The sequence below is a fragment of the Budorcas taxicolor genome, chromosome 7 (genome assembly GCF_023091745.1).
Source record: "Budorcas taxicolor isolate Tak-1 chromosome 7, Takin1.1, whole genome shotgun sequence".
NCBI lineage: Eukaryota > Metazoa > Chordata > Mammalia > Artiodactyla > Bovidae > Budorcas > Budorcas taxicolor.
This window is the reverse complement of record NC_068916.1, coordinates 93,417,015-93,444,870: the sequence shown is the minus strand read 5'-3', so window position 1 is coordinate 93,444,870 and position 27,856 is coordinate 93,417,015. Positions and strand designations below refer to the sequence as shown.

At 39.6% G+C, this 27,856-nt stretch overlaps 1 protein-coding gene across 1 annotated transcript in view; it reads left to right on the top strand.

Moving 5' to 3' along the window:
• The window catches only part of MCTP1 (multiple C2 and transmembrane domain containing 1), a 557,082-nt gene that overhangs the window by 462,559 nt on the left and 66,667 nt on the right, over positions 1-27,856 (top strand). The window contains exon 19 of the mRNA XM_052642765.1: positions 17,369-17,422. Coding sequence (XP_052498725.1) covers positions 17,369-17,422 — 54 coding nt within the window. The remainder of the gene's footprint in view (positions 1-17,368; positions 17,423-27,856) is intronic.

Genomic DNA, 27,856 nt, shown 5'->3' with positions numbered 1-27,856 from the left:
AATCTCTAAAGTGCATAAATCATACTGTTGGCTGATTCTAAACCAGGAAACTTTCTGTTTTAGGAGAAGGGGATGTAGGGGTGGAGGGGAATATTCTGTCAGGCACACAAAAAAAATCTTCTGCACGTTATTCACCTGAGAAAATCCAACTAGGATGAAAATTATAGAAGAAAAACAAAGCAAAATGAACCTCAAGTTTGTGTGGCAAAGAGCAAAAAGGAGATAATATTTCCATGACATGAGAGAGAGAAAAGGAAATGAATAGTGTAAAAGATTAAAAAGTATATAGATGGGTAAAAATTCTGTCTTCAAAATATTAATGGAGAGTTGAGATTAATACTAAAATAGGAAAGGATTTCTTTGTCTATTGTTTTATTAGGGAGACCACTTCCATTTTGGAGACTTAGGATCACAGGAACTTAAATCCCCTACTTTTTCCTCACCATGGTGTCTGTTTTACTTTAATGAAAAAAATGAGATCTAATCCTTGCCAAGTAAGTTTTGTGGCATTTAATGAGCAGTACTTGTTGAGGAAAGGATAAAGAAACAGCCATTCCAATGATATAGACTTAGAGTTGCACTCGAGAAAGAGCTATGGTTAGCAATGGTCTTTTGCCTCCATTGTCTCTCAGTCAGACTTATTAAAAATAAGCAATTCTGTATCTAAATCTATCTATACTCAGACCATGACATTAAACTTTCTAGCATAAGAATTGCTAGACTTTTCCAGAGGAAACTGTTTAATATACACTTCATTCAGAGATGTCTCTGGCATGAACGGGATATAAAGATAGGGCTATCATACTTCTCTTGGTTTGAGCCATCACTCCAGAACCAGGGGAAATCGCCCCTGCACTGCCCATTAGGCTGGTACCAACTGTCCGTATTACAGTTACTATAAACTGAGATTTTGTAGAAGTACATGCCAAGAAGTGGTCTTTACTTTGGATTTAAAAATTACCAGTTCTTCATCACACCCTGGGCACTGTGTTAAGCAGTTTCTTTCAAGCATGGCTACAAGAACCCTTCCTTGAGAGAGAGGAAATCAAATCTCAAGATATAAGAAATGGGTTGGCCAAGCAAACCAGAGCTCTGTTATACTCACGCAGAGACAAATATTATTATTACTACCTTACATACAGGGAAACAGGGTAGAGAGATTAAACAGTTCCAAAGGCACATGGTTAACCCGAAAGTGCCAGAGAGGGAATTAGGATCTGCCAGTCTTTCTGAAGTTTGCACTCCTTACCTCCAGTCCATTAAATTTCCTCTTAGAGCTATTGTTTGGTCTATTCTAGGTCTTCCTGAGTACCTTTTAAGCACATTTCTCCATTGCATTTCAGAACAGTCAGTAGGAGGAACTCTACCTTTGAGCAGACAGATTGTTTGAAAACCCTCATTTCCCCCCCTCCACCCCCATCTCCTCCTCACCTCTCATTCAGGAGAGGAGCAGGTACCTATTCAGCCTTTGGATTTATCAAATATCCTGTTAAACCCTTTTAGAAGCCTGGTCTCTTTGAATTCTTTATAATAACAATGTCATGTAGATGATTCTAAATGATTGTATCTTCATTTTATGAATGGGGAAATTCAAACTCAAAGAGGATCTCCATAGAGTAAATGGGACTTGAGCCCAGCTCTGCCCTGTCCTGAAAACTCAGGTTATCTCTGTGGTGCACGTTCGGGCATGCCTTTAACCAAGCCATCACTTTCGAAGCGTCTGGAGCCTTACAGAGACTCCTAGGCATCCCCAAATTCCTTCCTGTGAGGTACCTGGTGACCTCTCAACAATGGGTACTGGTCACATATTTGACTCCAGGTGACCTCATTCGTTTAAAAAAAAACAAACAACTTCATGACCTGGAGGAGTACCTTCCTCCACCCAGATGAGTATGGGGAGAGTAAATCAGAGATAATAATCCTTCACATTCGTGAAGAAAGTCTCTGAATGTCTGTGATATTCAAACATTCTTCAAGCAGTATGTTTTAATTACATTCTAAGAGAGCATTCACTTTGACTGTCAAGATAGGCCTCCCACAGAACAACCTCAGTTGCCTAATCAATGGAGACTTTAAAAGACTGAAGAGTAGGCTAGATCAATGAAATCATTCTCTAACTGATGGTCTCACTGTGATACAAGTTGAGCCCCAGCCCGTCTACTAAAATACTTCAGTAAATACTGAAATGTTTTGTTAGTTCCACCACATGGCAAAGCCCTCCACGCTTCTTTTCCTCTTTAGAAGAGCACTGAATATATTTGTTGTTGTTGGGTCTATTCCAATTAGGCCCAGAACATTGATGTCTAGAAATAAAGCTTGTAAGGAGAGCATTTTCTTTGCTACCATAAGTGCTGTTGATTGGACAACTGGGAATCATCCACCAGATACAAACCACCAAAGAGACGTCTGACTGTTTGACCTGGCTTCCTATAAATCAAACTCATTTATTATTTTCTCAGCCAGTACTCTCAGCTCCAAAGAAGTCCAGGGTGGAATATTTGAAGAAGCAGACCATTGAATATGAGAAATATTCCGAACAGGATCTAAACAGACTGGCCAGAGCTGAGCTAAGAGGAGCGCACTCCATAGAAAAAGCACCGGGGTGTGTGGTCAGACCCTTGGTACTTAAATGAGGACTTTATCATTGACAGAAAGTAGTGTGGATCAGAGCCTCCTGCGTTTGCATCTCAGTACCAGAAAGACCGTGTACTTGCTCTTAACAGAAGCAGCACTGAGTCATGCAGCCTGTAAACACATCTAAAAATAGATGATCACTCTTTTCTTTTTCCTACTTAGTTCAACAATTTTCTCAAATTTTTAAGAAGGTCACCAGCTTGCAAAAACGTGAGGAGGATTGTGCAAAGTATCAGACCTCTAGTTTTCCAGCACAATCACAAGCAGAAAGAAACCAACCACCAATCGCGTGTCAGTAAAAAATGTCATCGCTTATGACCCCTAAGCACAACCACTTAGATATGCCAGATGATCACTCACTGTCCAGACTGGTGCCCTGTACCCTGATGACCATCACCTCACAGGCTCTGGACACACCCCCAGCAGGATCTGCACATTTTTCCCACTCTTCTCAAATGCTCCCCCGACTCTGTATCTCCTCCCTCCCAGTAGATGACCACGCCCTTCTACTTTGCAAAGTTTCCTCAAAACTCCAACCTCTGAAGGCCTCTGAAATTGTTCCCAATTTAGGGTTGCCAGATTGAGCCAATAAAAATACAGATGCCCAGTTAAATCGGGATTGCAGATAAACAACAGGAGATATTTATACAAAAATAATATTCATTATTTATCTGAAATTCCAATTTCACTGGATGACTTGTATTTTTCTGGCAACTTTCCCCAAAATCACAGCTTGTTTTCTTACCTCAAGACTTGTAGGAAGGTGATAATTCTAAAACAAAACGCTGATTTTTCTCCCTCTGCTACTTTTATCTTTCCATAATATCTTCAAGGCTGTCAAAGAAAGATTCCTCACGTGTACACCCCGCCCAAACCATTTGTTGTGGCGGTTTAGTTGCTAAGTTGTGTCCGACTCTTTCGCAACACCGTGGACTACAATCTGCCAGTCTCTTCTGTCCGTGGAATTTTCCAGGCAAGAATACTGGAGTGAATTGCCATTTCCTCCTGCAGGGGGATCTTCCTGACCCAGCGATCAAACCAGTGTCTCCTGCATTGCAGGTGGATTCTTTACTTCTGAGCCACCAGTTCAGTTCAGTCGCTCAGTTGTGTCTGACTTTTTGTGACCCCATGGACTGCAGCACGCCAGGCCTCCCTGTCCATCACCAACTCCCAGAGTCCACTCAGACTCATGTCCATCATGTCGTTGATGCCATCCAACCATCTCATCTTCTGTCGTCCCCTTGGCAACACCAGAGTAGCACCCAAACCATAGCTGCAGTTTTATCTCCCCTATATTCCATCAGGATCATTTGTGTGTGTGTGTTTGTTTTTGAGAATAGAGTGCTTCATGAGCAAAAAGATAGATGTAGTGGGCACAAGTGGGGAATGCTCTTTTCTCATCTCTCATCTAAAAAGGAACCATTCACCACTTGGGAGAGCAGGAGAACGAGGCTCAGAGAGTCTGTACCATGGGCAAACACTCACACAGCACAGCAGGGCGGGAACCCAATTGTGTTCTCAGTCTCTCCTGCAACACACCCATTCCTCAGGCCTGGGGAGGGCAAGGGCTTGGTCCAGATAACACAACAGAAGTTGAAGAAGGAAGGAAGGATGCGTCTCTCTTTGTATAGGGGCCTAAGGTAAGGCACTGGCTTCTGCACAGGCAGTGAGTGTTTGTGGGTGGGACAGACGTCATGGCCCAGGGAGGCGTGTTCACTCAGACTTAGTGGAGGTGCTCCCGCTGTGCCTGGGAGCCCCGTGGGCACCAGAGCCGATGTGCAGTGGGCCAAAACTGGCGTGACCTGGGGCACCATGCCAGGACAGGTGGCTGGAACCTTTGAAGTCCTTCCTTCGGGAGCCAGACATTGAAGGAGTTGAGCTCAGAAGGCCTGCAGAGAGATGGGAGCACTCCCTCGCAAGGGCCTGGCTCTCTGGGGATCAACTCACTCCAGGGCTGCTCTCCAGCTCCTCCATGAGCTTAGAGGGGACCCTGTTGGTGCTGATGAGCCGATGGCAGCCTAGGTATGTTCAGGTCCAGGCCCCAGAGCACAGCGGAGGAGCAGGTTCAAGGAGGGCTCTTCGGCCATGTGGGGAGGGCAGCATGGAAGGATGGAAATGGGGTCCATGGTCTTGAGAGAGAACGACCCAGTGTGGCTGGGTGGCCGTGGCCCACAACAGCAGTATCTGGAACCGAGTATATTTGTATCAATACTTTCCAAATAGTTGACATACTCTCTCTATAGCTTCTACTCTTTTCTTTAAAAAATAGGTTTATGAATATAAGATGTATTTCTTGCTTGTCATATATATTTTGTTTTTTACAAAAATTGGATCACATTAAAGACACTGTTAGCACACCTACTTTGAGATTCCCTCAAATTGCTGGAAAATAACAGGATTTTTAATAACTAAATAGTTTTTGCCATGAATACTTTATTTTTTTCTCAATTAGGCACTCATTTTGGAAATGTTTATTTCCAGTGTTTCTGCCATCTCAAAGAATGCTGTGAATAAAAATCCTAAACAGATCTCTGAGCATGTCCTTTGGAAAAGTCCTCGAAGGAGAATTTCTGGGTCAGAGTATACATATTTTGAATATTTGGGGGAGTTAATACTAACGTGCCACTCACTAAGCTTTTAATATTTTTATATGTATGTGCCTGGATAACCACCAATTATCTTCATCATTTCCCCGTGAGAGCCATCTCTGCCTTCCTACCCATTCTTGCACACCCCTGGCCCCCATCAACCCATCCCTACCACCAAACACTCTGATTTCCTGTTTTCCTCTCACTCTATAATAATAATAATAATAATAATAAAACCTCACTTGGGGTCTTCTTCACCTGCTCCAGATTGTTCTAATGGTATCTTCCATTTGTGCATCTAATCCCAGCACAGAGCAAGTCACAGCAGCACAGTCGTTGCTCAAAAAAGATCTAGTGAATGAATACTATGTATTTTAGTTCAGTCTTTTTTCCACATCAAAACTTGTCTAATTTTCATAATTTTCATTCAACAAAAATGCACTGAACTTTTGCAGACACTGTGCTAGCAGGTTGTTCAAAGGTGATTAACAGCCAGTCCTAGGATATCAATTATACTTCAATAAAAATAAAAGAAAGGGGGAGAGAGAGAAGAAAAAAAAGACCTGGTCCTTGCCCATTTTGTGGTCTAGTGAGGGAAACAAACAACTAAATGGAATCCGTGGCTATGACCGTTGCAGTAATGGAGGTCTGTATATGAAATGCAGATGCGTGCAGCCAAGAGACATTTAGATTATCCCAGATCTGTGTGTATGTCCTGCATAGATAAAGAAAAGGTCTATACATTTGTGGCCACAGCTCTTATTCCACCTTTCAGTTCAGTTCAGTTCAGCCACTCAGTCGTGTCCAACTCTTTGCGACCCCATGAATCGCAGCACGCCAGGCCTCCCTGTCCATTACCAACTCCCAGAGTTCACTCAGACTCACATCCATTGAGTCAGTGATGCCATCCAGCCATCTCATCCTCTGTCGTCCCCTTTTCCTCCTGCCCCCATTCCCTCGGAGCATCAGAGTCTTTTCCAATGGGTCAACTCTTCGCATGAGGTGGCCAAAGTACTGGAGTTTCAGCTTTAGCATCATTCCTTCCAAAGAAATCCCAGGACTGATCTCCTTCAGAATGGACTGGTTGGATCTCCATGCAGTCCAAGGGACTCTCAAGAGTCTTCTCCAACAACACCGTTCAAAAGCATCAATTCTTCGGTGCTCAGCCTTCTTCACAGTCCAACTCTCACATCCATACATGACCACAGGAAAAACCATAGCCTTGACTAGACGGACCTTTAGTCTGTCCTTTTTACTCAGTAGCTCCATGTTTGCTTTTAATTATTCAGTGTATTGTCTGTCTTTTTTACTCTATTCTCAAACTGCAGCTCACCTTCAAAGTGGAAAGGTAAAACTCTAGAATGGTAGAAGGTGAGGGCTACCTGACCGTGATGTGTCAGTTCACATAGCAAGAGATGTAAAGGAAAACAGTTCTATTCTTAAAAATCAATTTACTAAAGAGTCTCCTCTCTAGAAGGCAGACTTCTTTTGTTTTAGTTCTGTTAGGACTCAAGAGAGATGCTTAGAATTTAAAGTTAGCGGTAGCTACCTTGGAGGACACTGGCAGTCAACTCTCATACTGTAGCCCCCCCTCATTTCTTGAATCACTCCCACCTTGCTCGGACTCCCCAGAGATGCATATAAGAATGTAACAAGATAAAAAGATACTTCTCTTCATTCCTATCAAGGATTTCTGCCCTAAAACCCAGCTCTTTTTCCACCAAATGAATTGTCTCAGTGACCCCAAAGAAAACCTGAAGATCTCACCCTTATAAATGGCTGGATTTCTGTTATTTGAAGCTCAGCTGATTCCTGGATTCCCAGGAACTCATTAGAAAATCAACTTCCTAAAGTCACCCCAAAGTCTCCTATGGATCCAAAGAATTACCATCTAAATGGTTTTTCAAAGTGTCCAGGCCAAGCATCAACCCCTTTGTCAACCAAATGGTTTTATTATTTCTGTTCCCTTTCCCAAAGGTTTGCCCCTACAATTTTGTCATTTCTGTAATTGAAGAATGGGACTTAGGAGAGGACAAGAAAGAAAATCCACAGTTTGGGTGTCACTTCTCAGGATGGATATGTTTTTCCCATCTATTTCTTGTGATATCCTGTGGGTTCTTTCTAAATTATTCTATACACTCATCTTTGTAGGTAGCCAAAACTCCTTGACACAGTATGGTGAGGGAGATAAGATATAGGATTCACAGAAGCACCTTCTGGCTGACTCATAACCCCATGACTGTTTGTATCATGCCCTGTGGGGTGGGGTGGTGTTGGCAGAAGGTTTCATGTGATATTTGCAGAGAATAATTGTTCCTAGTTCAGAAAGGTGACAAGAAATGACAAGTTTGTTAAATTATCAAACTAAAAGTAGAAACCAATGACATGTCTTTTTATCTGCTTGTGGAAAATGTTTATAAGGCAGAACAATTATTAGGAGCCCAATAACCCTGAGAGTTTTGTATTCATTATTTTTTTAGTATTGCATGAGATAAGCTTATTAAGAGCATGTAATTTTAAAACCTTTATGTTCATAGAATTGGAATAACACCTGTAGGTAACCAAACCGAAAGACACGTTCAAGGGCATTTTCTGTCATGTTGTTATTGAATTTATTTCATCATACAAGAAAAAGAAAATACCATATCACTTATTTTTTAAAATAATGATATTCTGGCAACATGCTTAAATGAAAGACAGTTCACCTAAACATAGTTTCCAGATAGGTTACACTCCCATGGGCAACAGCAGAAACATCTTAAAATAGAATGTTGCCACTGCCCCTTTATAGCTGGTAGAGGTTAAGGGTCCAAACTTAGAAATTATGAAGAGAGGGTATTACATTTCAGACCTTCCATCTGTTAGCTGTATGAATTTATTCCTTTCCCTACGTCTCAGTTTCCTCACCAGTGAAATGGAAATAATACTTACCTTTGTTGAGATCTTGTGAGGATTAAAGAGACAGTCCACTGTGTTAAGTATATAGTGAGTGCTCAATAAATGATAATTAGACACCTGACTATATTTAAGATAGCGCAAGCTGGTGCGGGTATAGAAGTGAGTAACCTAAGGGAGGGCTTCCTGGGTGGCTCAATGTTAAAGAACCCACTCGGCAGTGTAGGAGATGTAGGTTTAGTCTCTACGTCCGGCAGATCCCCTGGAGATGGAAATGGCAACCCACTCCAGTATTCTTGCCTGGAAAATCCCAGGGACAGAGGAGCCTGGCGGGCTACAGTTCATGGGGTTGCAAAGAGCTGGACACGACTGAGCGACTGAACATAAATATAGTGGAGGTAACCCATTTCTTCAAGAGTTCCCTAGTAAGGCCTTTTGACGAGAACGGTTTCCCATGGCCGTTCTCCTTCCTGATTCTGAACTTGTGGACAAAGACAGTGACATTGCCGCAGAAAGATTTGTTTATAATCCCCCTGCTATGTATATGCAAGGCCCACAAAAATAAAAACTGTATTTTTATCAACCAAAAAGGCTAATGAGGAAATATAAATGATCTCCTGTAGATAAAAGTTTCTTTAAAATGGAATTTTACAAAAATACCAAAAATGCATGTCATTTTACAGATCCTATCCATAGATTTTTGAAAGGAACATTATCTTTGATTATTGTAATCCAAATCTCCACCACACACAGTGCATAAAGACAAAGGCCAGCTGCACTGTGAGCAAAGAACAGGGCATTTCCCTGAAATCATCACTGAGTCCAAAAGCAAAATATTCTTTCCTAACAGCCTCACTCTGGATGTCGACTAAGAGAAGGAGAAAGGTAAGCCCACTAGCATACCAGGCCTAGGCACAGGGACTAATTTTAATAAATCAGAACAGAACATGAAAATGTCAACTTAATCAAGCATTTAAATTTTATTAATCAAGCCTAATTTTTATGAGTGCAAATAATCACTGAAGCTGGACAAATTTGTTCTCGATTGCATCAGAAACATAATTTTAATATTTAATGGACTGATGAATTTAAATGGAGAATTATCTTTATGAAACATGCTCTTCATAATTCGCCATTAAATGAGAAATAAAAAAAATCAACATAAATCTTACATAAAGGTTATTTAACTAAATGTTGGTACTATAAATATTATAAATACATTATGCACTAATTTAGCAATCTCACAGTACACTACATAAAGCCGAAATGATAAGTGGACCAGGCAAGGTTTTCCTAGAATATAGAGCTCTTGTATTATATTGTGGGAAGCTCATGATAAAACGGTTACGGAGGTTTGGTGTGAGGTTTCACGAACATTCTTTTCATTCAGGCTTTTGTGCTACAATTCACCACAGACATTCTTTCCAGTTCCAATGCAGGTCTAAACCCACATGGGCTGTCTTTTGTGAAGTGATTACTCTTTACAAAAAGATAAAAAATATTTTATCACTATTATTTGTAGAAAAGAGATACAAGGAAAACGCTGAAGTTTTCTGACTGATTTTTTTGACATTCACAATATGCTCCATTTTAAAAGTTAGACTTTCTGACGTAATGTCTTCAGGCCTCAAAATATTCTAGGCACAAAGAGGGGAAAAACAGAAAAAGAAAAATCAAATTAGCATCAGAATGTTTTTCTCTTCAAATGTCCACCTTTTCTCCTCACCTCCTCTACTACTCCCAATTATAGTGCTTAAAATAGGCAGTAGCAGTGAATTTTTTAAGTTAATCAAACCTAACAGAGCAGTATGGTTCCAAAGTTTGCTCATATTAATCGCCAAGATAAATTTTTTGTTTTGTTTTCAAATTCTATTCTTTAAAGGAACCTAATCTTCCCAAAGTGTAGCATTCCCCTTATATCTGCTAAACTATACACTTACCTGTAAAGAACTTCTTGCCAATTGCATCTCTAATGCTCCTGCATATACCTGAAAAGATTGGACATCATAGCAGCTCCATCTTTCTGCTTTGCAGAAAATGTTTTAAATAGATTATGTGGTCTCTTTATTAAGTGTATTTAAAAATTCCTAAGGTTGCTTCTAAAATCTGAAAAATGTACAATTGTGCCTTTTTTGGTTACAAATCTGGGTTTCTGGAATGGAAATTTGGTTTTATAGAGAGATGCTAAAGCACATAATTTTCTTTTTGATTTCCAATCCATCTATTATTAATAAACAAAAATGTTTTGCTTTGAAAATATTAAATTTTCATAAAATAGATTACTAATAAGACTAGCTAGTTTTTCATTTCATTTGAAGAAAACAGGTTAAACAATTCAGTTTTTTTTTTTTTTTTTGTATAATTTTTAACCTGAAAAATTTTGCTTCAGGAAAGCATTAATTTTTAAAAAGCACATTGCAGGTTAATAGTTGACCTATTTTTCCCTACTCAATCAAATTAATATGCAATATCCTAAAGATGCTGAGATTAGAATTTTCCCTGCAAGCAAAAATACATTACATTGTGAAGCCTTTAGATGGAGACATAGTTCAAATAAACACTAGAAATCTGTTCACAGTGCTTTGTGTAAGCATAAGAATGAACATTTAAGAATACCAAGAAGGAAATATGAAAAGAAATTCATTTAAGATGCTTATACTGATTATAGAATTTATACTGTATTTAGCATTTCTGAATGGAAGGGTTTTTCTGCATATTAAGCTGACACTTAAAAACTAAAAGATTACATACTGCTGGCCAGTAAAGTAAATTTACTGTCCTTGCACCCTACAGCAAAGCATATTATACTGCAAATAAGAATGCTGTTGTTGATGATGCAGAATACAGGCTGTATGTAATCAGTGGCATGCATCAAAAGTCATCTGATAGCCACATTAAAGCCACATTTCCTATTAAGAATCAGACTAAATTACAGCATGGCACTTCCCAGAATGAGCCAGGGAAATGCATTCTGCAAGAAGAAATAATTGTATTTGAGTGTCTCTGTAAAAATCAGGAAGTCTTTTAGCAGTAAGTAATAATGCTTTTCTTTTTAGTCTGCCTTCTTTTGTATCGCAATATATTCAGCTTCACTGGCAAGCCTATCACACTAATTATTATTACATCTAGTGATTCAGTTATCTTGATGACTACTGTAGCTGAAATACTCCAAGGTCAAATCCTTAATAGCGTGAATCAAACTAAGCAGCCATCACACATGCAGTTGCTTTTGAGATAGGCTGGATGAAACAGTATATTCCAGACCTGTTTATGGGTTGTATTATTCCTTCAGATGTGGAGTAAATTATACGTACAGTTTAATTGCGCCATTCATTTTGCAAAAGTTCCTTCTCAGAAATCTTGAGAGGTACAGGTGTCTTGTGGTGAAAATGGGAGTGCAAACGCACCTGTAATGATCTTATTGACCAAGAACGTCTTCAGCCCAACCTCCGGTGCTTTTAAGTGATCTGAAATAATCTGAGCGGTTATATGCATCTTCTCAACTCATAGACTTTCAATAATTTCATGTGATATTTGCACATGTAATACATCCATTGGCACACAAATGCATGTTCTGCTTGGTTTATGTACCCGTGAAATGATGTAAATGAACTCTAGACCATGTTGAAACAAACTGCTCTACCCAAATTCCTCCATATCTCTAGGGTGGAAATAAGCATTTAGTTTGTAATGTACCCAAATATAAGCATCTGTACACATTTGGATGTTCTATGACTATGAAATTAAATAGGAAATGTCTTTCTTTTGTGACAATTTGTTTAATTTTTTAACATCACAGTTGCACATCTGGGCAGCAGTGATTTCTTCTTTAATTTAAATGTGTTGCTTTTTTATAGACCGTTTAGAGTAAGGCAATTTGAATTGTGCAACTCTTCATTCTGAACATAGCAAAACATCCATTTAATTCAAGGATTACTTCTGAGGGGAAAAGTAAACATACAAAAGAAACTGGTTTGTGTCAGCTTTGGCATTCCAGGGTTTTTGACTCTGTGGTACTCAATACTTATCTTACAAAGGTAATATAACCAAGATTCGTTGCTGTTGTTTAAAGAGATATAAATCAGTGGCAGACTTTAGCCTAGACAAAATTATAGTACAACGTGTTTTAAGAATTGTTGGTGGACATTTTATCGCCTTCTTTTAAAAATCATTTTAGCTTTATACCATGCAACCTGAATTAATATTTAAAAGCAGTGCTTAGGATCCACTGTCTTGTGATGATTTTAATAATGAAGTTTACCTGAATCTACTTTCCCTCATCCTTCCACTGTTTCGTTATCTTTTTTTTTTCTTGCTGGTCCCCCCCAACTTATATGTCTTTGTCTAGTGGAATAATTCTAAACATAGTTATCCCACCTTTATTCAGATTACCAGCATCATTTTTAACATCTTCAGCCAAATAAAATTTTATTTCCTTGCAAATTATAAAGTATTTAGTTGTATCAAATTATCATTAAAAGTCATAATATTAATAGAGCATCTATACAGCTGTATAAAATATATAGGTTCCACAGATACTGTGTTGCTCCATTTTGAAAATGGCTTTTTTACAATAAACAGCCACATGTTATGTGTTATATGTTAATGACAAATGTTCAGCAAATATGGACTATGAAAGAAGAAATATTATGCTTTTAAAAATAGTGTGATCTGCTTATCCTTTGGCTGTCAGGTAGCTAGAATGCTGCATTTGGGCCTGTCTACATGTGTTTTTTAAAATGTCATCTTTATTAGTATTACGTTCAAGGAATAGTACCAAGAATCAGTTTCTTTCAAGACCTTCCTCCACTGTGTGGCATATAAGTCTGTGACGAGCGACATTACAGAAGGTCATGTCACTTTTAACTGCTTGCATTACATCTTTCTGATTTCCCTAGTGCCCTTCCTTTGTTTGATTAATACTACTTGCTTTCAAGCAAGGTATCAGAAAGTATAATTTGGAAAAAAGAATTCTAGAGCCAATCTGAGGTAGCCTCCCTCAAGAAAAGAGGAAAAAACCCCAACTTTGCAAAAATGTATCTTTTCTAACACATGCCTTTTTTGTCACTCTTCTTTTTTTTTCTCAAGGAAATCCTACAGATGTGTTGCTATTAAATTATTGCTGACAACTCTTTGGGCAACTGGACTTTGTATACATGAAAACAAAACTATGTAGTCCTTACGTGGTTTTATTTGCAGAGGAAAGAACTGGAATTTGAGACCGGACTTCTTTATTTGTTTTCCTTAGTTAAGTGTTAAACTCCAGCCCTCTCTTTCTAAATAGTAGGTGTTACTTGAGTTCTCTGGGAAACTTTGCAGTTTTGTGCAATCATTAAATGCACTTCAGTGATATATACAGTTTGTTTTTAAAAGCTCAGTTTGCAGTTTCTGTATTCATTACATTTGGCCAAGGCTCTTGTCTTAGAGCACAGTCTAGCTTCTGAGATACTTGCCGTCAAAGTCATCCGTTTCGTTGGACTGTTAAAGCCTGAAAGTGAGTTGTGAAACCATTATCATTTAATCGGGAATCTTTATCCACAGCTCTACCTGTGCCCCTTTATGCATTTCTTAGTGTCAGTGAAATATGAATCAGAATTATATGTGTCATTCACAACCCTGAATGTTTTTGTCCAGGAAAATAAATGCATCATTTAATTTCCAAAAATTAATGTTAAAGTATTACTAACTGGATGTCTTTTCTATTTTTATTAGTCATACACATTTTTTAAGTACTTTGGTATAGGTATTGTGCTGAGCACTTTAAATATTAATACATTATCTCACTGGATACCTAATCAATGCTGTGGGGTAGGTACTATGATCATCTTCATTTTCCAAGGCACCTTAAGTAAGCATCATCTGAGCAAAGTATAATAGTGGTATACATTCTGAAGCCACTTAAAAGGCATCCCTAGGAACCATCTGTATTATACATCCTCACTTGTAGATGTTTATGTTGTAACATTAAAATATCACTGGAGGAGGGGAAAAGCCGTCACTTGGGGGCTGCAACACAACACAACGGGCTCTCTTGAACACAGCACTTTGCTGCCAAATGTAAAAGCAAATGGTTGTGTTGGGTGGTTCTGGCTGCACATTTGTGGAGCAATTGTGCGTAGCCAATTACCCACTTGTGCAGGGTGGGAACTGTTTGGGTTTTGCAAATGAAGGGTCTGATTCTGTAGACCTCTTTTGAGGTGTTCTTGAACATAAGGTCTGCAGCTGACTTGTGAAATGTGTAAATTAAGTTCTTGGTTTGTTTCCTGGTTCAATAATATTTTTAATTTTGGAAAATTAACTTGAAGATATTGGAGAACTCCAAATCTTGAAATAATAGTTAAATACCCATGCTTTCTCTTGCCTGGCAAATCTTTGAATACACTTTGAATATTTGCTTTTATTAATCTGCATCATTGATTCGATGTCTTTGCAGGTGAGCTGGTTGAGTTCTATGAAATTAATGACAGGCCTTCTACCAGTTGTTCAAAGATATGAAGCATAGATTATGTATTTCTCTGTTCAGTCTATCAGCAAATATTTCTTGAACACTTATTACAAACTGCTAGGCCCAATCTGTGGAGAAGGCAATGGCACCCCATTCCAGTACTCTTGCCTGGAAAATCTTATGGATGGAGGAGCCTGGTGGGCTGCAGTCCCTGGGGTCGCGAAGAGTCGGACATGACTGAGCGACTTCCCTTTCACTTTTCACTTTCATGCATTGGAGAGGAAATGGCAACCCACTCCAGTGTTCTTTCCTGGAGAATCCCAGGGATGGGGGAGCCTTGTGGGCTGCTGTCTGTGGGGTCACACAGAGTCGGACACGACTGAAGCAACTTAGCAGCAGCAGCAGCAGGCCCAATCTGACACCATTTTGCCTTGCTTGCATCTGTAGTGTGATATGATCATTACTGAAGAGGAGAGACATATAATACAGTCTTAACAATAACTATCTAAAATATTGTTTGATTTTTTATGTACAAGAATAAAAGTATATTAATTTCATATTTCATATATGACTATATGGGTAATTTTAGGGGAAAATTACTTAATCTGATATACATCAAATAATCATATTATATACCTCAATATACATAGTTTTTTAAAAAATAGGTAATGACCAACCTTTAAAAATTACTTAATATAAACCTAACATTTGAAACATCATTTTATTAGAGCTACAAAATTATGATCATTAAAAAGGTCATGTAAGGGTTAGATCAGTCCTTCTCTTGTTTTCCTTTTCATCCCCACCCTTTTTTTTTTTAAATTTTTTTGGTTTTTGAACTGGGCAGAGTTTAAGAGCTGGCTCTGCTATCCCACAACCTGAGTTTGAATTCTAGTTTAGCTACTTGGTGTTTGGTGGATTCTTTTGATGCAACATAATGTACTGAAATACTGTGACTGCTTTTCCTGTATCAACCTCCCTCACAAAGGACCCAGTTTGGAATAGCCTGGGATACAGCACCTCAGTTACACATTGTCACTGTTGTTGCTGATGTGTGTACAATATTCATGCTTCAAATTTTCAGGAAATTAAAAGGAAACATGAAAGGCTATGTCATATCCCCCATTTAAATTCTATTGGATTATAAGCCTCTTGAGGGCTGAAATGAAGTATCTGTGTTATCCATCTTTGTATTTCCACAATCACTAGTACCATATGCCTTGGACAAGAGCATTTGTAATAAATGCTTAAGGAGTGACTGAGTATAGTTAGAATGTCAAGAGTCCTTCATTCTTGCTGAGGTTGAATTGCTTTAGATGTTGCCAAAATAAGTGTAAACTCTTCCCCGATACTGGAAACAGCACATTGTGTTACTCTGGTTCTTTTGAAACGCTGAGTGTCCAAATGAAAGGCCATTTAATAGAAAATATAAAGTATGATAGTAAATTAGGAACAATTTCTCAGTTTGTCAAATGCTTTTCATTATATTTTAGTTCATGAGAACTAGAAGTTTGTGTTTGGGCTCTTATTTTAAATAAGTGGATGCTTTTAAAATATTTGAGAAAAATTATTGGACTACCTGAGGGTCCTGATATGTTACTTCAGTCTATGTAACTCTCTGTTTAATATTCTTCATTATTGAAATTTTCATTCATAGCATATTCCTGTGTCTATCATAAAGCCACGTGAAAGAAGAGTTAGCTACCTCTGTCTTCTAAAGTTATGAGCTTTGGAGAAAGGTTTAAGAATATTTGATGACCATGATTTTATTGAATTTATTCAGAGATAAAGATACTGGATAAAAACATAAAAGCACCACAAGAATTAAAAGTTATATTAAATGGCATAAATACAGTCATAAGTTGGCACATAGCTGAACAATAACTCCCTTCAAAGTTGGAAAATTTTTGGTTTCCATGAAGTGTGTGTATATAAAAACATACTAAAACACCTGAAATGAGGTGAAGTCTCATTTGTAATGCCTGCAGTTATATATTGATCCAGGCAAAGGAAATTATTTAGCAAATCCAAAATGACTATTTCATTCTGCTGAAGAAGATAAACCAGGAGCCATTAAAAAATATATGTATGCATGTCTGTCCTTATGGGCGATATATACATATTATACACGCTTGGTTATTGAATGAATTTCTTATTTTCTTTCAATAGTAATGTCCATTCTCATAACATAATCCACATGTAAAATCGCAGAGAATAAACATTAGAGTTTCAAGTAGTCCACAAAAGGAACAGGTAATTCAGAGATAGTCAAGAGTTGACATTTATACATCAGAATTCAGATTGGAGCCATGAAAGATATTGTTAGTTTTATGCCATAGATCACTAGCATGAATCAATGAACTGACAATTTTTTATCTTAGGGTTTGGTGACAAGTAAATTAGAAACAGCAGAGCTGTAGTCTGCTTGGTTATCTAGCTCCAAATTTAAAGTGCCTAATTAATACAGACAGTGGAATAGGTGGAAAAAAAAAAAAAAGAAAAGAAATCTCCTGATTTAAAGCATCCTTCAAATTAGTGTTGGTGTACCTTATGCATAGTTCCAATTCTTTAAGTCATCACAGAACATTTCACACGAATAGGGTTCCCCTGACTGGGGACTCAGGTCCCTGGCGCTCATCAATTAAATGCATAGCATTTTCCTAATCCCTGCCTCCAGATCAAAGATTCCCTCTCAGTGCCTCTGTTTCAAATGTTAATAAAGTTTTCATTTCCAAAAGGTTCAAAATGACAGAACAAAATGGTCTCTCTTAAAAAGCAGGAAAACGACTTCTGTTTCTGTCTGCAGGTCGTGGAGGACATGTTGGAGGACGAGGAAGAAGATGATGACAAAGATGACAAGGTAATTATCTTTCCCAGCACTCGGGTACCTGGGGACGGGGAAATTTAGACATGACGCTGTTTTCACAGACAGTTAAAAAAGGAGTTGAAGTGTTTTGAGTCCAGAAAATTGGACAGTGCTGTTTATCATCCTAACAATGCCACTGCGTGTTGCAAAGAGGCAGAGAGGGCTATAAATCGTCTTCGCTTTTGTCCAGAGCTGGGTCAAATATTTTTCTGCCAGGAACAAAAAATAATAATAATAATAATAATAATTCAGCTTGTCTGGAACTTGATAGCTCTCACGAAGATAACGGCAGTGACAACTGTTTTTGAAGGGCAAAAATTTGTCCTATCTCGAGTATTACAAATCAGGCTATACTTTGGGGGAAGAGAGAAGTGAAAAAGTAGCAGCCTCTGTGTGTTAAACATGGATATCGTCATCTGTAATTTTCCAAGAATTGCTCAGCAAATGAACACGTGTACACAGGGCTCTGGAGGGCATTTAAATAATCCCAATGCTCACTGCCCCTGGTCTAGGCTTGGAAACAGCCCTACGGTTCCTTGGTCTGAAAAGTATGTGCAGAGAGGCTCATGTGTCAATTGCTGGTTGGCTTGCGGATGGTGACCACAGTAAATAACAGCTGGTTTCTGGGACAGCTTGAATTGGTTGTCCCCTGGGGAGAGGGGACAAGTAGAGAGAGAAACCAGAATGACTTTGCCCTGCTGCAGCAGTGCCTGGAGTCAGGAGGACAGCTTTCTATGTTGCGGAGACTACTGATGATGGTTTATAGCGTCATCTTTGGGCATTTCTTCATCTAAAACCTAAAAAGTCTTAGGGTGAGATTGGGAGGAGGGGTGAGAATGAGCATTCGTTTTGACCACATTGTTCGGCGTATAAAGCCTGATTTTTGACCTACACTGACTCTGTCTGACTTCTGTTCTAGTAAAGCACTGAAATTTTTTGAAGGAAGGAGAAAAACAGTGTATCTTAATTTATGCCCTTGACCTTTGATTCCACTAGAGATGTACACTTATATCCCAGTGTAAGAATCTGTGTACTGGAAGCAAGCATTGGAAATGTCAAAAAAAAATAATCGCAGTGATTAGTGAACTTCCTGAATGATTTTTTCCCTAATATTCAATCAATGCTAGAAGGAAAATAGACATGCATACAGAAGCACACACATGTACCTTCTTTCTCCAAGTACATTCTTTCTCCCTTCTGCTATTTCAAACATTTTAAAACTGATAGCGCTTTTATGTAAAATGTTTCTTTTGGATATCATTTAGTCATTAGCAACATCCTCAAGCATTAACAAAAATCTCCTTTCTGCAAAAACACATATGTGCTTGTTTCTAATGTTGAATAACATGAGCATACACTCCCAGCAATAAATGATATGATTTATTGTTAAGGTCAGTTGTGGAGCTGTAGAGAGCTTGTATTTTAACTCAGCACGCCAGCTCTGAATCATCATTCCTCTGCTGATAAACACTGAGCTGCCATCCATTTATGGCCATTTTTCCCTTGCTTGTTGCTGCTTTATTATTAAAGCCACCATAAAGATCCATCCTAGCAGCAAGTGTCTCCCAAGAAATGTTCATAAATGGAAACCCTTAGTGAAGTCTGGTACTTCAATGCCCCTGCTTGAAGTCAACCTATATTTTTGTAGCCGCTTTGTCGATATCCTATACACTAATCTCCCTTTGTGGTCATTTTTTTAATAGAGAAGATGTTTGTGGAAAACCAGTAGCGTACCTGGTTACCAGCTTACCAAAACAGATATCAAGTAGAAGGTGTCATGGTGGAAGACAACTCAAATCGCAGGAGTGGCATCTGTTGTTATGCGGTGTTTGATTGTCTGGAATTGACACCTTGGTTCTAACACATTTTCAGATCTGGTTTGCTAAAGTTGACTGAAGTTTACTAATGTTTACTAAAGTGAGTGCTTAAATAACTCTATGAATTCACCTCTATTCTGCATAGGATGCCAAAAAACAGTGGTGTTTTCCATATGAAAGGATTGTGAGCTGATTTTCATAAATCCGCCCCTTTATTTGAGTGATATATAAGAGGGTTTTGCTTTTATTCACTCATAACACAATTGATAATATAAAAACCATATCTGAACAAAAAGAAAATCTCAAATGTAATAATTTACAATAGACTTTTAGGGACTTGAATAATAGAGGGAAGAATCTTAGAGTGTATTCTGAAAATATAAAGTTTTTACTATGATAAATGAAAATATGAAAGGATACTTCAAGTTTCTATTTACCAGCTTCTATATCTCGGCTGATTCTCGCAGTGGTAAATGTTGTAAGTCTTGGCTATCAGAGTGTCTGAGTGGGAGAAGGGTAATTTCCTACTTTGAAAAATTCATTGGTTCCTCTATTTAAAGTTTGTGTATAGAGTCACGCGTAATGGAGTTTCATGAGAAAACAAATGTGTTTTTTTGCCATATGAGCAGGTACTGACCTCTAACTCTCATTATTTCTCTGTTTTTTCATATGGTATAATAGTGGGGTCAGGTCAGTGGGTCCTCTTATAGGATAAAAGTAAAAAAGATTAATAAATGTGCCAAAGCCTCACTTTAATTGAACCTGAAGCATATGTTGCAAGTATGTAAAATATGTCCCAGATGTTTCACCGGGGCTAGTGTGTTGGCTTTCGTTGATTACCACAAGGCAGCTATTAGTCCTGTAACCTTTGGACTTGGGGGTAAATGGGGTATTACGTGGCACAGAATGAAAGCACCTGTTTTCCATTCAACAAAGACCCCTGGCAGGCTTCGCCTAAGCCCATCCATATGTTTTCACTTAGCAGATTGTTGGACGATTATGAAAAGTGTCTTTCTTTAGAGCCAGCATTGATATTAGTCACTCACAATGAAAGGACAAGTCACTGGCTACTTGACAAGGTCCGTGTGAGCAGAAACCAAAGTTGTTCACTTCTTTTGAGCTTGGAGTGTTTTCCCTCATCATAATTATATAGCTGGCATAGACACAGGTATAAGAGATTGAGGCAAAGATGATAATGGCCTAACATAATAGTTTCGTGATAGCTTTTCTTTAGTGCTGCCTTGAGCACCTGGGAAGACTTTGGGTAAAATTGGTAAAGGCAAAAAATCATGATTTACCTAGATTCCCAGATCCTGAGATTTTTCCACATTATGGACTTTGAGGTTTTTTGTGTGTGAGCTCTTCCTTTTTATTAAAGCAGCTAATCATTATTCAGATGAGGGTTTGTGATGCTCAGATTTATCCTTCATTCTAGAATCCATTGTCCACATTTGCTTAAATCTAAAATTACATGGCCTCTCTCTTAATCCAATTCCATGGTTTTCACAGAGGCAGTGAATATGGGTTTGCAATGGTGAGTCTCAGTTATGAACCACTGACTTGGTAATATTTCCACTTATATCTGCCTTGTGTGGTAGCACCAGATTAAGCTATACTGGGGGGTGGAAATTTTCTTGAATTGAAAGTTAGAAAGACACCATATTGCATTCCTAGTTCCCTCTGTGGTAAGGCATTCTTTCAGCCATCAGCCACAAAGTCACAGTGTGATTTTCTTACCTGATACCAAATCCTGCCTTTGTGGTTAATAGAATATCTTAGCAAATAAGGCTTAGATAAATTACCTACATGGAACTATCAACAAACTATATAATCGGGCTTTTCACCATGTTATGCATAGTAATACAGTGGTCGGTCTGCATAGTCCTGACATCTAATTAATGAAGACCAGCTTTCTGTTTTGTAGCTTTAAAAGTTTAGGCATGGTTTCTGTGGTGTCTCCTACCCTTGTAATGGGATCCACCTGCAGTATCAGGAAGCAGAAGATAGACTGCAGGTTTTCCTCAGGAAATGCACAGATCCAACCAAATGCATGGCATTCTAAAAATGTTTATCGATAAAAGATATTTAAATGTTCAGACGTGTGTGCTTACATTGCTTCTCTTTTTTTCTTCAGCCATGATGTCAAGGTTACTGTGTTTCAAGATAACTAGATGTATGAAGGAAACATATCTGAGTTACTTCAAAACACAGATTGTTTGCTTTAATTCTCAAAATCTGTGTTTTCTGGCTTGATTCTGCAGCCCTACATGTATATAACATACCCAAGATGACTACATCTCTGCATCTCAAATCAACCGTGAGGGGGAAGGGAAGAGATAACTCTGATAGGTGGTATGAGACAAGATTGTAATCAGACAAAACGGCATTTTCTAGTTATAGTCAGTGAAATAACTTCATGGTAGGAAAACAGATCAAAGCTTTGGAGAAAGGCAGGAAAACAGGAGACAAAAAAAAAATCCTATTTTATGTTTAACTGAAATACCATTGTATTAGCTTATTGGTATTATTAGTATTTTATGTGTATGTATTGTTAATTTTATTTACTATTTTTAAAATTTATTAGTAGTATGTTATTAGTGGTATTATTAGTATTGTTAGTATTATTGCTTCATACCAAATTATCACAAACTTAGAGGCTTTTTAAACATTTTAAAATATTTATTTACTAAGGCTAGCAATAGTCCATTGTAAAATATTAAAATAAGATTTCTGGTTTTTTTAATATTTTAATGGGAAATAGATGGGGAAACAGTAGAAACAGTGTCAGACTTTATTTTTGGGGGGTCCAAAATCACTGCAGATGGTGACTGTAGCCATGAAATTAAAAGACACTTACTCCTTGGAAGAAAAGTTATGACCAACCTAGATAGTATATTCAAAAGCAGAGACATTACTTTGCCGACTAAGGTCCGTCTAGTCAAGGCTATGGTTTTTCCTGTGGTCATGTATGGATGTGAGAGTTGGACTGTGAAGAAGGCTGAGCACCGAAGAATTGATGCGTTTGAACTGTGGTGTTGGAGAAGACTCTTGAGGGTCCCTTGGACTGCAAGGAGATCCAACCAGTCCATTCTGAAGGAGATCAGCCCTGGGATTTCTTTGGAAGGAATGATGCTAAAGCTGAAACTCCAGTACTTTGGCCACTTCATGCGAAGAGTTGACTCATTGGAAAAGACCCTGATGCTGGGAGAGATTGGGGGCAGGAGGAGAAGGGGACGACAGAGGATGAGATGGCTGGATGGCATGATGGACTTGATGGACGTGAGTCTGAGTGAACTCCGGGAGATGGTGATGGACAGGGAGGCCTGGCGTGCTGTGATCATGGGGTCACAAAGAGTCGGACACGACTGAGCTACTGAACTGAACTGAACTGAATTTTATTGGAGTATCAGTTCAGTTCAGTCTCTCAGTCGTGTCTTTGCGACCCCATGAACCTCAGCACACCAGGCCTCTCTGTCCATCACCAACTCCTGGAGTTTACCCAAACCCATGTCCATCGAGTCAATGATACCATCCAACCATCTCATCCTCTGTCGTCCCCTTCTCCTCCTGCCCCTAATCCCTCCCAGCATCAGAGTCTTTTCCAATGAGTCAACTCTTTGCATGAGGGGGCCAAAGTATTGGAGTTTCAGCCTCAACATCAGTCCGTCCAATGAACACCCAGGACTGATCTCCTTTAGGATGGACTGGTTGGATCTCCTTGCAGTCCAAGGGACTCTCAAGAGTCTTCTCCAACACCACAGTTCAAAAGCATCAATTCTTTGGCACTCAGCTTTCTTTCTAAACCAACTCTCACATCCATACATGACCACTGGAAAAACCATAGCCTTGACTAGATGGACCTTTGTTGGCAAAGTAATGTCTCTGCTTTTTAATATGCTATCTAGGTTGGTCATAACTTTCCTTCCAGGGAGTAAGCAAGCGTCTTTTAATTTCATGGCTGCAATCACCATCTGCAGTGACTTTGGAGCCCAGAATATTGAAGTCAGCCACTGTCTCCACTGTTTCCCCATCTATTTCCCATGAAGTGATGGGACCAGATGCCATGATCTTCGTTTTCTGAATGTTGAGTTTTAAGCCAACTTTTTCAGTCTCCCCTTTCACTTGCATCAAGAGCCTCTTTAGATCTTCTTCACTTTCTGCCATAAGGGTGGTGTCATCTGCATATCTGAGGTTATTGATATTCCTCCCAGCAATCCTGATTCCAGCTTGTGCTTCCTCCAGCCCAGCGTTTCTCATGATGTACTCTGCATATAAGTTAAATAAGCAGGGTGACAATATACAGCCTTGTATTGGAGTATAGTTAATTTATAATGTGTTAGTTTCAGGTGTAGAGCAGAATGGTTCAGTTATACATAAACATATATTCATTCCTTTTTAGATTCTTTTCTCATATAGATTATCACAGAATATTGAGTATAGTTCCCTGTGCTAAAAGTAGGTCCTTGTGAGTTAGTTCAGTTCAGTTGCTCAGTTGTGTCCAATTCTTTGCGACCCCATGGACTGTGGCACACCAGGACTCCCTGTCCGTCACCAACTCCCAGAACTTGTTCAAACCCATGTCCATCGAGTCGGTGATGCCATCCAACCATCTCATCCTCTATCATCCCCTTCTCTTCCTGCCCCCAATCCCTCCCAGCACCAGAGTCTTTTCCAATGAGTCAGTTTGCATCAGGTGACCAAAGTATTTGAGTTTCAGCTTCAGCATCAGTCCTTCCAATGAATATTTGGGACTAATTTCCTTTAGGATTAACTGGTTGGATCTCCTTGCAGTCCAAGGGACTCAAGAGTCTTCTCCAACACCACAGTTCAAAAGCATCAATTATTCAGTGCTCAGCTTTCTTTATGGTCCAACTCATCACATCACATGTGTATGAGGTAGATAACATGTGAGTTATCTACTTTATACACAGATTGTGTGTGTGTGTGTGTGTGTGTGTGTGTGTGTGTGTATTCATCCCAAGCTCCTGATTTATCCCTGTCCTCCTTGTTTCCCCTTTGGCAAGTTTGTTTTGGATATCTGTAAGTCTGTTTCTATTTTATAAATATGTTCATTTGTATCTTTTAAAATTAGATTCCACATATGAGTGCTTTCATATGATACTTGTTTTTGATTTCCTTCACTTAGTATGACAATCTCCAGGTCCATCCATGTTGCTGCAAATGGCAGATTTCATTTTTTTAATGGATGAGCAATATTACATTATATACATGGAAACATCTCCCTTATCCACTCCTCTGTCAATGGACGTTTAGGTTGCTTCCATGTCTTGGCTGTTGTAAATAGTACTGCAGTGAACATCCTTTCAGATTATGGTTTTCTCTGGATGTATGCCCAGAAGTAAGCCTGCTGGATCATATAATAGTTCTATTTTAAGTTTTTTTAAGAAACTTCCATACTGTTGTCCATAGCGGTTGTGCCAGTTTACATTCCCACCGGCAGTGTAGGAGGGTTCCCTTTTCTCCACACGCTCTCCAGCATTTACTGTTTTTAGACTTTTTGATGATGACCATTCTAACCAGAGTGAGGGAATACTTCACTGTAGTTTTGATCTGCATTTCTCTGGTGCTTAGTGATGCTGAGTGTCTTTTCGTGTGCTTTTTGGCCATCTGTATGTCTTCTTTGGAGGAGTGTCTATTTAGATCTTCTGCCTATTTGTTTTATTGAACTGTTTGGTTTTTTGACATAGAGCTACATGAGCTGTTTCTATATTTTGGAGATTAATCCATTGTCAGTTGCTTCGTTTGCAAATATTTTCTCCCATTTTGTGTGTTGTCTTTTCATTTTGTTAATGGTTTCCTTTGCTGTGCAGAAGCTTTTAGATTTAATTAGCTCTTACTTGTTTATTTTGTTTTTATTTTCATTATTCTAGGAAGTGGCTCAAAAATGATATTGTTGCAATTTATGTCAAAGAGTTTTCTGCCTGTGTTTTCTTCTAATAGTTTTATAGTGTCTGGCCTTACATTTAGGTCTTTGATCTATTTCGAATGTAGTTTTGTGTATGGTGTTAGAGACTGTTCTCATTCCATTCTTTTGCAGTAGCTGTCCAGTTTCCCCAGCACTTATTGAAGAGATTATCTATTCTCTATTGTATGTTCTTGCCTCTATTGTTGTCGGTTAATTGACCATAGGTGTGTGAGTTTATTTCTGGCTACAACCATTTATTAGCTCTCAGTTCAGTAGATCAGAAGTCCAGGTATGGCTCAACTGGGTTCTCTGCCCAGTCTCACATTCAAAGTTTCAGTCAAGCTGAATTCTTGCTTAGAGGCTCTGCAGAAAAATCCACTTTCAAGCTCATTTAATTTGTTGGTAGAATTCAGTTCTTGGCAGTGAGGGGACTGAAGCCTTGCTTTCTTGCTGGCTCTCTGCTCCTAGTGTCTACTTGCCGTGGCCCCACCCATCTTGATATCCGTCAGTGGAGAATCTCCCTATGTCAAGTCTCCTTCGTACTTCAAGTACGTTTCTTCAAGAGCCCTGTTGCTTTAAGGGGTCGCCTGATAACGTCAGGCCCACCAAAGATACTCTCCCTTTTAAAAGTCAACTGTAACGTAACCTAATCATGACAATGACTATCCCATCATATTCCCAAATCCCTCTCACAAACAAAGGCAGGGGATTATATAGGACATATACATCAGGAGGTAGGAATCTGGACAGCCATCTTAGAATTCTGCCTAATACAACCATCTAGTCCCACCCATGCTCTAAAGCAGAAAGGGAGCAGTTTCTGCATTCCTTGCTTTGCTACAACCTGATATAACTACCTTGCAGCAAACAAATTAGGAAATCCTGCCTGCCTGGACATAGCCTTTCAAAGATGATAGGAAACATCTTAGACCAGAGTATAAACTGAGATATATTTTATAGTCTTAATACAATATGTTCAGGTTCAATCCTTGGGTCAGGAAGATCCCCTGAAGGAGGAAATGGCAACCCACTCCAGTATTCTTGCCTGGAGAATTCCATGGACAGAGGAGCCTGGCAGGCTATGGTCCATGGGGTCGCAAAGAGTCGGACATGACTGAGTGCACACATGCACATGTGTGCGTGCACACACACACACTCTCACACACACAGTATGCTCCAGTTGCTTATTATCTGATTCACCTCTGCTATGAGGAATGGTTAAGAATGCAGAGAGCCCAATGAGCTCTTTACCCTTGTTGCTTCCTCCTGGGGAGAAGAGCAAATAAGAATAAAATCAGCAATAAGTGAGAAAGGACCCATTCTTCCTTTTGGTGCCTGGACCCACTGAGCAGATAGACACGTGACCTCGAGTCAGTAGGAACAGGCTCTCCTTCCAACTAGAATCATAGCAAGATTGAAACTGGAGGATACCCAAGACAGGTGAAAGAAGGCTGCCTTGTTGCCCTGGGCCTCCGTCTCCTGGAAGGTCGGAGGCTTTCTGGCTATGCACTTGTGGTTCACCAACACCCCCCACCCCGTGGGCCTTCTCAGGGGCTGCCTCTTTGCACAGCCCTTGGGTCAGAGTCCATCCAGCACATCCAGCTGGCCCCTGGAGCCAGGCTCCATGCCAAGGTGACCCTGGCCAGGGCATCAGGGGAGGTGTTCATGATGCCTGAGCTTTGTTTGATAGAGGGCATGGACCAGAGTCCTTAGCAGGAGTCTGGGATTAGGGCCCTCTAGCACCAGGGGCACCCAGGTGTTTCTCATCCCAGGACTCCCTTGCAGGCCGCTGGAACCCCTGCAGTTTCATGAGAGCTCCCTTCCTTTGAGCCCCTGACACTCAGCACATCCCAGTGCATCCCCTCCCTGCCTCTCCTAGTTTTAAAGAGGAAGCTATGCTTCTAATACAAACTTCAGTGAATCGCCAAAGGTGATGTAGACAGTCAGTGGTAGAGCCAGGGCTAAACACTCAGGTTTCCAATATCGCATCTTTACTCTTCCTTAATGTTTTCCAGGGGGGGAAAGAATCAGAGTATAGATGCGAATGATCTCAGGGATGGTCTGTAGTAGCACAATCAGGAAACATACCATCCCAGCTAGCAAGGGGCTATTTACACCTCTGTCTCCTTTTCTTCTCACTCTTCTCTTTCACTTTCAGCTCTTTCCCATCATACCAGCTGAGGGGCGATGTGGTAGACAGAATAATAGCCCCCTAAGAGGTCCCTGCTAATCCCTAAAACCTGAGAATATGTTACACTACATTGTAAAGAGGCATTAAGTGGCAGATGGAATGAAGGTTGCTAATCAGCTCACTTTGCAATAGGGAGCTAATCCTGGATTATCTGAGTGGGCCCAACATAACAAGTGTCCTAAAAAGTGGCAGAGACCCTCAGGGTGGGTAGCAGCTGGCAGCCTCTGTGCAACTATGGCCAGAAGCAATGCTCAGAACCTTCCCAGCGAGAAGGAAGAGCTGCTGAATCATCTGGACCACCTGAAGCGGGAGCTCTCCCAGCTGTACATCGCCAAAGTGACAGGCGACACGTGATTCGAGCTCTCCAAGATCTGCACTGTCCACGAGTTCACTGCCCTTATTCTCACCGTCATTAACCAGACTCAGGAAGAAAACCTCAGGAAGTTCCATAAGCCCCAGGATCTGCTGCCCAAGAAAGTACGTGCCCTGAACCC